General features: G+C 46.1%; 1 protein-coding gene and 1 long non-coding RNA gene across 2 annotated transcripts in view; both read right to left on the bottom strand.

The window, feature by feature from the left end:
* LOC141763555 (erythroferrone) overlaps window positions 1–10,369 on the bottom strand; it is a 15,399-nt gene extending 5,030 nt beyond the window's left edge. The window contains exons 1-3 of the mRNA XM_074627989.1: window positions 9,532–10,369; window positions 1,213–1,329; window positions 137–251 (exon numbers count right to left, since the gene is read on the bottom strand). Of these exons, the coding sequence (XP_074484090.1) occupies window positions 137–251; window positions 1,213–1,329; window positions 9,532–9,738 (439 nt within the window). The 5' untranslated portion in view covers window positions 9,739–10,369. The remainder of the gene's footprint in view (window positions 1–136; window positions 252–1,212; window positions 1,330–9,531) is intronic.
* On the bottom strand, window positions 258–1,206 carry LOC141763556 (uncharacterized). Its single transcript, XR_012593087.1, has 3 exons — window positions 766–1,206; window positions 686–713; window positions 258–633 (listed from the first exon to the last, which is right to left on the bottom strand). It is a non-coding gene; the product is annotated as an uncharacterized LOC141763556 (long non-coding RNA).
* Window positions 10,370–11,062: the final 693 nt, after the last annotated feature.

Here is an 11,062-nt window from a genome sequence, read left to right on the forward strand (position 1 = left end):
GACCAACACGGCGTCTGTCCTGATGACCAACACGGCGTCTGACTGACCTCCATGTTTGTCCTAGCTTAGCACAAAGACTGGAGGCGGGGGGAACTGTTAGCCTAGCCTCTGAGATGTGGGATCAGTGAGTTCTCACCTCTCAGTTTCAGCTGCAGCTCCTGGATCAGCTCCTGTTGTTGAGGCAGGAGGGGGGCGGGGGGGCCCGGAGGCCCCTGGGGTCCCGGAGGCCCCCGAGGGCCCGGTAGACCATGCTGCAATGACACACGGAGACAAGCACAACTGGAACACAGTCTCTTTGATTGGTTAAGATAAAGGACGTCTAAATATCTGAACCTGATCAGTCTGCTTCTTATTGATTATTAGTCCTGTAATGTTCAGGCTGTATAGATTCACCTGTATGAACACCTGTGATGTTCAGGTTGTATAGATTCACCTGTATGAACACCTGTGATGTTCAGGTTGTATAGATTCACCTGTATGAACACCTGTGATGTTCAGGTTGTATAGATTCACCTGTATGAACACCTGTGATGTTCAGGTTGTATAGATTCACCTGTATGAACACCTGTGATGTTCAGGTTGTATAGATTCACCTGTATGAACACCTGTGATGTTCAGGCTGTATAGATTCACCTGTATGAACACCTGTGATGTTCAGGTTGTATAGATTCACCTGTATGAACACCTGTGATGTTCAGGTTGTATAGATTCACCTGTATGAAGACCTGTGATGTTCAGGTTGTATAGATTCACCTGTATGAAGACCTGTGATGTTCAGGTTGTATAGATTCACCTGTATGAACACCTGTGATGTCATACTGACGGCTGTTTCTCACCGTTGATATCGACGGTTTCTTCTATACAAACATTACCGGGTGCGAGCCGGTCACAAGATTGTAAAACTTAAACAAACGTTATCAAAGTTAGCGGTTAGTTCTCAGTCGGAAACGTAACGCTAAAAGTCAGTCAAACTTAAAGAAACGTCATCCTGTTGTTGATCTGTGAAGCGTGACAGCTCGCCATGACCACCCGCTGCTTTGCTAGCGTCTGTGAGACTAGAATGATCGTGGCCATCAGGTCTGGATCCTGAGTCGTACATATTCTGTCCTTTTATACTTTTATATCTGAGATATGAATTCAGCGGTCATGTGATCTACAGGATGGAGTTCCTGCTCATCACATTTCATCTCTACAGGTGGAGCTCCGTCTGACCTTGGAGGTTCTCCTGGACCCTTTGGTTCTCCGGTTGTCCCCCTTGTTGGAGTTTCTTCTGAAAATGAGCCAGGAGCTGAGAGGAGACACTCTGGACAGGTCGGAGGACAGCGTCTCCTGGAGGACAAAGTAGGTTGATTCAGTTCAGTAAAGACATCAGCTCCAGATGTTGTTTTGAGGGAGACAGCCAGATGTTTCTGTTGACTTTATTCTCATCTGGTCAGGACGTGTTATTGTTTTAATAAGCCTCATATTTATCTTTTTATGATTTCTAAACAGATGTTTTAACACCAGAATGGATCTATCTGCTTCATCTGAGTCTCTGTGGAGGAAGAAAGAGGTTACCGCTTTTATTGTGGTAGTCTGAGTAACGTGACGTCATATCCATTCCGTATCCGTCAACCAAAACAAACCTCAGAGTGTGTAAAACGTTGGAGGAACAGCGTGGATACGACCTGCACCCTCCCATGTTAAATCCAGCGTGGTAAACACTACACATCCAGTAAAGGATGGAAACACTTTGGGTTTCACACATTGACAGGAAAAGCAGAGCTACACAGAGCAGAGCTAAAGCTGCATGCTAACTCTGTCACGGACAGGAAACGTTATGGTATGGAGGTAACGTTATGGTATGGCGGTAACGTTATGGTATGGAGGTAACGTTATGGTATGGCGGTAACGTTATGGTATGGAGGTAACGTTATGGTATGGAGGTAACGTTATGGTATGGAGGTAACGTTATGGTATGGAGGTAACATTATGGTATGGAGGTAACGTTATGGTATGGAGGTAACATTATGGTATGGAGGTAACGTTATGGTATGGAGGTAACGTTATGGTATGGAGGTAACGTTATGGTATGGAGGTAACATTATGGTATGGAGGTAACGTTATGGTATGGAGGTAACGTTATGGTATGGAGGTAACGTTATGGTATGGAGGTAACGTTATGGTATGGTGGTAACGTTATGGTATGGAGGTACCGTTATGGTATGGAGGTAACATTATGGTATGGAGGTAACGTTATGGTATGTAGGTAACGTTATGGTATGGAGGTAACGTTATGGTATGGAGGTAACGTTATGGTATGGAGGTAACGTTATGGTATGGAGGTAACATTATGGTATGGAGGTAACGTTATGGTATGGAGGTAACATTATGGTATGGTGGTAACATTATGGTATGGAGGTAACATTATGGTATGGAGGTAACGTTATGGTATGTAGGTAACGTTATGGTATGGAGGTAACGTTATGGTATGGAGGTAACGTTATGGTATGGAGGTAACGTTATGGTATGGAGGTAACGTTATGGTATGGTGGTAACGTTATGGTATGGAGGTACCGTTATGGTATGGCGGTAACGTTATGGTATGGCGGTAACGTTATGGTATGGCGGTAACGTTATGGTATGGCGGTAACGTTATGGTATGGCGGTAACGTTATGGTATGGCGGTAACGTTATGGTATGGAGGTAACGTTATGGTATGGCGGTAACGTTATGGTATGGAGGTAACGTTATGGTATGGCGGTAACGTTATGGTATGGAGGTAACGTTATGGTATGGAGGTAACGTTATGGTATGGAGGTAACGTTATGGTATGGAGGTAACGTTATGGTATGGAGGTAACATTATGGTATGGAGGTAACATTATGGTATGGTGGTAACGTTATGGTATGGAGGTAACATTATGGTATGGAGGTAACATTATGGTATGGAGGTAACGTTATGGTATGGAGGTAACGTTATGGTATGGAGGTAACATTATGGTATGGAGGTAACATTATGGTATGGAGGTAACGTTATGGTATGGAGGTAACATTATGGTATGGTGGTAACATTATGGTATGGAGGTAACATTATGGTATGGAGGTAACGTTATGGTATGGAGGTAACGTTATGGTATGGAGGTAACGTTATGGTATGGAGGTAACATTATGGTATGGAGGTAACATTATGGTATGGAGGTAACGTTATGGTATGGAGGTAACGTTATGGTATGGCGGTAATGTTATGGTATGGAGGTAACGTTATGGTATGGAGGTAACGTTATGGTATGGAGGTAACGTTATGGTATGGCGGTAACGTTATGGTATGGAGGTAACGTTATGTATGGAGGTAACGTTATGGTATGGAGGTAACGTTATGGTATGGCGGTAACGTTATGGTATGGAGGTAACGTTATGGTATGGAGGTAACGTTATGGTATGGCGGTAACGTTATGGTATGGAGGTAACGTTATGGTATGGAGGTAACGTTATGGTATGGAGGTAACGTTATGGTATGGAGGTAACATTATGGTATGGAGGTAACGTTATGGTATGGAGGTAACGTTATGGTATGGAGGTAACATGGTATGGAGGTAACATTATGGTATGGAGGTAACATTATGGTATGGAGGTAACGTTATGGTATGGCGGTAATGTTATGGTATGGAGGTAACGTTATGGTATGGAGGTAACGTTATGGTATGGAGGTAACGTTATGGTATGGCGGTAACGTTATGGTATGGAGGTAACGTTATGTATGGAGGTAACGTTATGGTATGGAGGTAACGTTATGGTATGGCGGTAACGTTATGGTATGGAGGTAACGTTATGGTATGGAGGTAACGTTATGGTATGGCGGTAACGTTATGGTATGGAGGTAACGTTATGGTATGGAGGTAACGTTATGGTATGGAGGTACCGTTATGGTATGGAGGTAACGTTATGGTATGGAGGTAACATTATGGTATGGAGGTAACGTTATGGTATGGAGGTAACGTTATGGTATGGAGGTAACGTTATGGTATGGAGGTAACATTATGGTATGGAGGTAACATTATGGTATGGAGGTAACATTATGGTATGGAGGTAACGTTATGGTATGGCGGTAATGTTATGGTATGGAGGTAACGTTATGGTATGGAGGTAATGTTATGGTATGGAGGTAACGTTATTGTATGGCGGTAACGTTATGGTATGGAGGTAACGTTATGTATGGAGGTAACGTTATGGTATGGAGGTAACGTTATGGTATGGCGGTAACGTTATGGTATGGAGGTAACGTTATGGTATGGAGGTAACGTTATGGTATGGCGGTAACGTTATGGTATGGAGGTAACGTTATGGTATGGAGGTAACGTTATGGTATGGAGGTAACGTTATGGTATGGAGGTAACGTTATGGTATGGAGGTAACGTTATGGTATGGAGGTAACGTTATGGTATGGTGGTAACGTTATGGTATGGAGGTACCGTTATGGTATGGTGGTAACGTTATAGTATGGTGGTAACGTTATGGTATGGCGGTAACGTTATGGTATGGCGGTAACGTTATGGTATGGCGGTAACGTTATGGTATGGCGGTAACGTTATGGTATGGAGGTAACGTTATGGTATGGCGGTAACGTTATGGTATGGAGGTAACGTTATGGTATGGAGGTAACGTTATGGTATGGCGGTAACGTTATGGTATGGAGGTAACGTTATGGTATGGAGGTAACATTATGGTATGGAGGTAACGTTATGGTATGGAGGTAACGTTATGGTATGGAGGTAACGTTATGATATGGCGGTAACGTTATGGTATGGAGGTAACGTTATGGTATGGCGGTAACGTTATGGTACGGCGGTAATATTATGGTACGGTGGTAACGTTATGGTATGGTATGGAGGTAACGTTATGGTATGGTATGGAGGTAACGTTATGGTATGGAGGTAACGTTATGATATGGCGGTAACGTTATGGTATGGAGGTAACGTTATGGTATGGCGGTAACGTTATGGTACGGCGGTAATGTTATGGTACGGTGGTAACGTTATGGTATGGTAAGGAGGTAACGTTATGGTATGGTATGGTATGGAGGTAACGTTATGGTATGGAGGTAACGTTATGGTATGGAGGTAACGTTATGGTACGGCGGTAATGTTATGGTACGGTGGTAACGTTATGGTATGGTATGGAGGTAACGTTATGGTATGGAGGTAACGTTATGGTATGGAGGTAACGTTATGGTATGGAGGTAACGTTATGGTATGGTGGTAACGTTACCATCAGAAAGTCCTTTACCATCAGACAGTCCTTTACCTCACCATCAGACAGTCCTTTACCATCAGACAGTCCTTTACCTCACCATCACACAGTCCTTTACCTCACCATCAGACAGCCCTTTACCTCACCATCAGACAGTCCTCTACCTCACCATCAGACAGTCCTTTACCATCAGACAGTCCTTTACCTCACCATCACACAGTCCTTTACCTCACCATCAGACAGCCCTTTACCTCATCATCAGACAGTCCTTTACCTCATCATCAGACAGTCCTCTACCTCACCATCAGACAGTCCTTTACCATCAGACAGTCCTTTACCTCATCATCAGACAGTCCTTTACCTCATCATCAGACAGTCCTCTACCTCACCATCAGACAGTCCTTTACCATCAGACAGTCCTTTACCTCATCATCAGACAGTCCTTTACCTCATCATCAGACAGTCCTTTACCTCATCATCAGACAGTCCTCTACCTCACCATCAGACAGCCCTTTACCATCAGACAGTCCTTTACCATCAGACAGCCCTTTACCATCAGACAGTCCTCTACCTCACCATCAGACAGCCCTTTACCATCAGACAGTCCTTTACCTCACCATCAGACAGCCCTTTACCATCAGACAGTCCTCTACCTCACCATCAGACAGTCCTTTACCATCAGACAGTCCTTTACCTCATCATCAGACAGTCCTTTACCTCACCATCAGACAGCCCTTTACCATCAGACAGTCCTTTACCTCACCATCAGACAGCCCTTTACCATCAGACAGTCCTCTACCTCACCATCAGACAGTCCTTTACCATCAGACAGTCCTTTACCTCATCATCAGACAGTCCTTTACCTCACCATCAGACAGCCCTTTACCATCAGACAGTCCTTTACCTCACCATCAGACAGCCCTTTACCATCAGACAGTCCTCTACCTCACCATCAGACAGTCCTTTACCTCACCATCAGACAGTCCTTTACCTCACCATCAGACAGTCCTTTACCTCACCATCAGACAGCCCTTTACCATCAGACAGTCCTCTACCTCACCATCAGACAGCCCTGTACCTCACCATCAGACAGTCCTTTACCTCACCATCAGACAGCCCTTTACCTCACCATCAGACAGTCCTTTACCTCATCATCAGACAGTCCTTTACCTCACCATCAGACAGCCCTTTACCATCAGACAGTCCTCTACCTCACCATCAGACAGTCCTTTACCTCACCATCAGACAGTCCTTTACCTCACCATCAGACAGCCCTGTACCTCACCATCAGACAGTCCTTTACCTCACCATCAGACAGCCCTTTACCTCACCATCAGACAGCCCTTTACCGTTAGACAGTCCTTTACCTCACCATCAGACAGTCCTTTACCATCAGACAGTCCCTCACCATCAGACAGTCCTTTACCATCAGACAGTCCTTTACCATCAGACAGTCCTCTACCTCACCATCAGACAGCCCTTTACCATCAGACAGTCCTTTACCTCACCATCAGACAGCCCTTTACCATCAGACAGTCCTCTACCTCACCATCAGACAGCCCTTTACCATCAGACAGTCCTCTACCTCACCATCAGACAGTCCTTTACCATCAGACAGTCCTTTACCTCATCATCAGACAGTCCTTTACCTCACCATCAGACAGCCCTTTACCATCAGACAGTCCTTTACCTCACCATCAGACAGCCCTTTACCATCAGACAGTCCTCTACCTCACCATCAGACAGTCCTTTACCATCAGACAGTCCTTTACCATCAGACAGTCCTTTACCTCATCATCAGACAGTCCTTTACCTCACCATCAGACAGCCCTTTACCATCAGACAGTCCTTTACCTCACCATCAGACAGCCCTTTACCATCAGACAGTCCTCTACCTCACCATCAGACAGTCCTTTACCTCACCATCAGACAGTCCTTTACCTCACCATCAGACAGTCCTTTACCTCACCATCAGACAGCCCTTTACCATCAGACAGTCCTCTACCTCACCATCAGACAGCCCTGTACCTCACCATCAGACAGTCCTTTACCTCACCATCAGACAGCCCTTTACCTCACCATCAGACAGTCCTTTACCTCACCATCAGACAGCCCTTTACCATCAGACAGTCCTCTACCTCACCATCAGACAGTCCTTTACCTCACCATCAGACAGTCCTTTACCTCACCATCAGACAGCCCTGTACCTCACCATCAGACAGTCCTTTACCTCACCATCAGACAGCCCTTTACCTCACCATCAGACAGCCCTTTACCATCAGACAGTCCCTCACCATCAGACAGTCCTTTACCATCAGACAGTCCTTTACCATCAGACAGTCCCTCACCATCAGACAGTCCTTTACCATCAGACAGTCCTTTATCTCACCATCAGACAGTCCTTTACCATCAGACAATCCTTTACCTCACCATCAGACAGTCCTTTACCATCAGACAGTCCTTTATCTCACCATCAGACAGTCCTTTACCGTTAGACAGTCCTTTACCTCACCATCAGACAGTCCTTTACCATCAGACAGTCCCTCACCATCAGACAGTCCTTTACCATCAGACAGTCCTTTACCATCAGACAGTCCCTCACCATCAGACAGTCCTTTACCATCAGACAGTCCTTTACCATCAGACAGTCCCTCACCATCAGACAGTCCTTTACCATCAGACAGTCCTTTACCTCACCATCAGACAGTCCTTTACCTCACCATCAGACAGTCCTTTACCTCACCATCAGACAGTCCTTTACCATCAGACAGTCCTTTACCATCAGACAGTCCTTTACCATCAGACAGTCCCTCACCATCAGACAGTCCTTTACCTCACCATCAGACAGTCCTTTACCATCAGACAATCCTTTACCATCAGACAGTCCCTCACCATCAGACAGTCCTTTACCATCAGACAGTCCTTTACCATCAGACAGCCCTTTACCTCACCATCAGACAGTCCCTCACCATCAGACAGTCCTTTACCATCAGACAGTCCTTTATCTCACCATCAGACAGTCCTTTACCATCAGACAATCCTTTACCTCACCATCAGACAGTCCTTTACCATCAGACAGTCCTTTACCATCAGACAGTCCTTTACCATCACCATCAGACAGTCCTTTACCATCAGACAGTCCTTTACCATCAGACAGTCCTTTACCATCAGACAGTCCTTTACCATCAGACAGTCCTTTACCATCAGACAGCCCTTTACCTCACCATCAGACAGTCCTTTACCATCAGACAGTCCTTTACCATCAGACAGTCCTTTACCTCACCATCAGACAGTCCTTTACCTCACCATCAGACAGTCCTTTACCATCAGACAGTCCTTTACCATCAGACAGTCCCTCACCATCAGACAGTCCTTTACCATCAGACAGTCCTTTACCATCAGACAGTCCCTCACCATCAGACAGTCCCTCACCATCAGACAGTCCTTTACCATCAGACAGTCCTTTACCATCAGACAGTCCTTTACCTCACCATCAGACAGTCCTTTACCTCACCATCAGACAGTCCTTTACCTCACCATCAGACAGTCCTTTACCATCAGACAGTCCTTTACCATCAGACAGTCCTTTACCATCAGACAGTCCTTTACCTCACCATCAGACAGTCCCTCACCATCAGACAGTCCTTTACCTCACCATCAGACAGTCCCTCACCATCAGACAGCCCTTTACCATCAGACAGTCCTTTACCATCAGACAGTCCTTTACCTCACCATCAGACAGTCCCTCACCATCAGACAGCCCTTTACCTCACCATCAGACAGTCCTTTACCATCAGACAGTCCCTCACCATCAGACAGTCCTTTACCTCACCATCAGACAGTCCTTTACCATCAGACAGCCCTTTACCATCAGACAGTCCCTCACCATCAGACAGTCCTTTATCTCACCATCAGACAGTCCTTTACCTCACCATCAGACAGTCCCTCACCATCAGACAGCCCTTTACCTCACCATCAGACAGTCCTTTACCATCAGACAGTCCCTCACCATCAGACAGTCCTTTACCATCAGACAGTCCCTCACCATCAGACAGTCCTTTACCTCACCATCAGACAGTCCTTTACCATCAGACAGTCCTTTACCTCACCATCAGACAGTCCCTCACCATCAGACAGCCCTTTACCTCACCATCAGACAGTCCTTTACCATCAGACAGTCCCTCACCATCAGACAGTCCTTTACCATCAGACAGTCCCTCACCATCAGACAGTCCTTTACCTCAATAATAGATCATTGATCTGATCAGCATCTCGTAGTTCAAATGGATTCATCATCTCTTACCAGGATCTCCGTGCTGACGGCCTCGTCCTCCTCCAGGACCTCCTCGCTCTCCTCGCTCTCCACCTCATCGAGGCTCGCCGCCGCCGCCTCCATCATTACCACCTTCATCATCATCATCATCATCATCAGGCCCAGCAGCAGAGGGAGCAGCAGCAGCCCTCCTGCCCCACCCGGGGAGCTCCTTCCCTGGGACAGCCTGGCCAGCATGCCGGCTGGTTGGAGGTGGAACCAGAGGACGAAGGCGTTCAGTCTTCAGGTGTCTCTGTGGACTGAAGACGTTCCCATGATGCACTTTGGTGAGTCTGTTGCTCTCAGCTGAACTTTAATTATCTTCGTCTCTCGCTTCTTGTAACGTCTTCTTCTTCTTCTTCTTCTTCTTCTGTGGTTTCTCTCGTCTCTGTTCAGCTGAACACAAACATAAATACAAAGAGTCAGTGTGTGTGAGGAAGGTTCCTCTCTGTGGGTGGTTTGGTGCCTCCTCCTCCTCTTTTTCCTCCTCCTCCTCCTCCTCCTCCTCTTTTTCCACCTCCTCCTCCTCTCGTCTTTTCACTCTACAGACGAGTGACGGCGTTCTTCTTCTTCTTCTTCTTCTCTGATCCTCCTCAGTTTCCCTGCTCTGCTGAGACTGTTTTTTATCTTCCTCCCTGACTCCTCCTCCTCCTCCTCCTCCTCCTCCTCCTCCTCTATCTGTCTCTGGATCTGAAGCTGTCACTTCGTCTGTCTGCAGTCTTTTTCCTAATGACTCCTCAGCGTCCGTCTGTCTCTCTGTTTTATCTCTTCTCCCATCGTTTGTCTTTCGTTGCCACCAGACTTTGTTTTCCTCCTCCTCCTCCTCTTCCTCCTCCTCCTCCTCCTCCTCTTCCTCCTCCTCCTCCTCCTCCTCTTGCTCCTCCTCCCCCTCCTCCTCCATCGTGGGTTTTCTCCTCTAGGTTTGTTTCCCTCTCTCTTCCTTCAGGGTCCTAATGCAGCAGCTCTGAGAAAACTCACCAAAACACGTCTAACATAACATTTATTTAAAAATGAAGCATATTCATATATTTACATATATATATATATATATATATATATGTATATATATATACAGTATATATACCTTCATAATGACCGAACTAATACACACACACACACAGACGGAGGCGCCCCGCCCTGTCAGATAAGGGGGGCGTGGTCTGCTGGTCTGCTGGCCTTCAGGCCTTCAGGCTGACAGGATGATGAAAGTTAGTTTGGATGTTGATGAAACAGCAGCGACCGTTTCCTCTGAATCTGACTGAAGCTGATAGAGACACACACACACACACCCCTCACACACACACACACACACACACCCCTCACACACAGACACACACAGCTGTATTATTACATCAGTCGTGGCGGTGGTCGCTGTCAGGAATATGAACATGAACGTGAACGTGAACGTGAACGTGAAGGCAGTATCTGAATATGAACATGTTGAAGTGGTTCCAGATAAACCAGCGTGTCTGTTTCAGCTCGTCAGACTTCAGGACGTCACAGTTAAAGTTTAAATAACATT

This window comes from Sebastes fasciatus (genome assembly GCF_043250625.1).
Source record: "Sebastes fasciatus isolate fSebFas1 chromosome 11 unlocalized genomic scaffold, fSebFas1.pri SUPER_11_unloc_2, whole genome shotgun sequence".
In the NCBI taxonomy this organism is placed as follows: Eukaryota; Metazoa; Chordata; class Actinopteri; order Perciformes; family Sebastidae; genus Sebastes; species Sebastes fasciatus.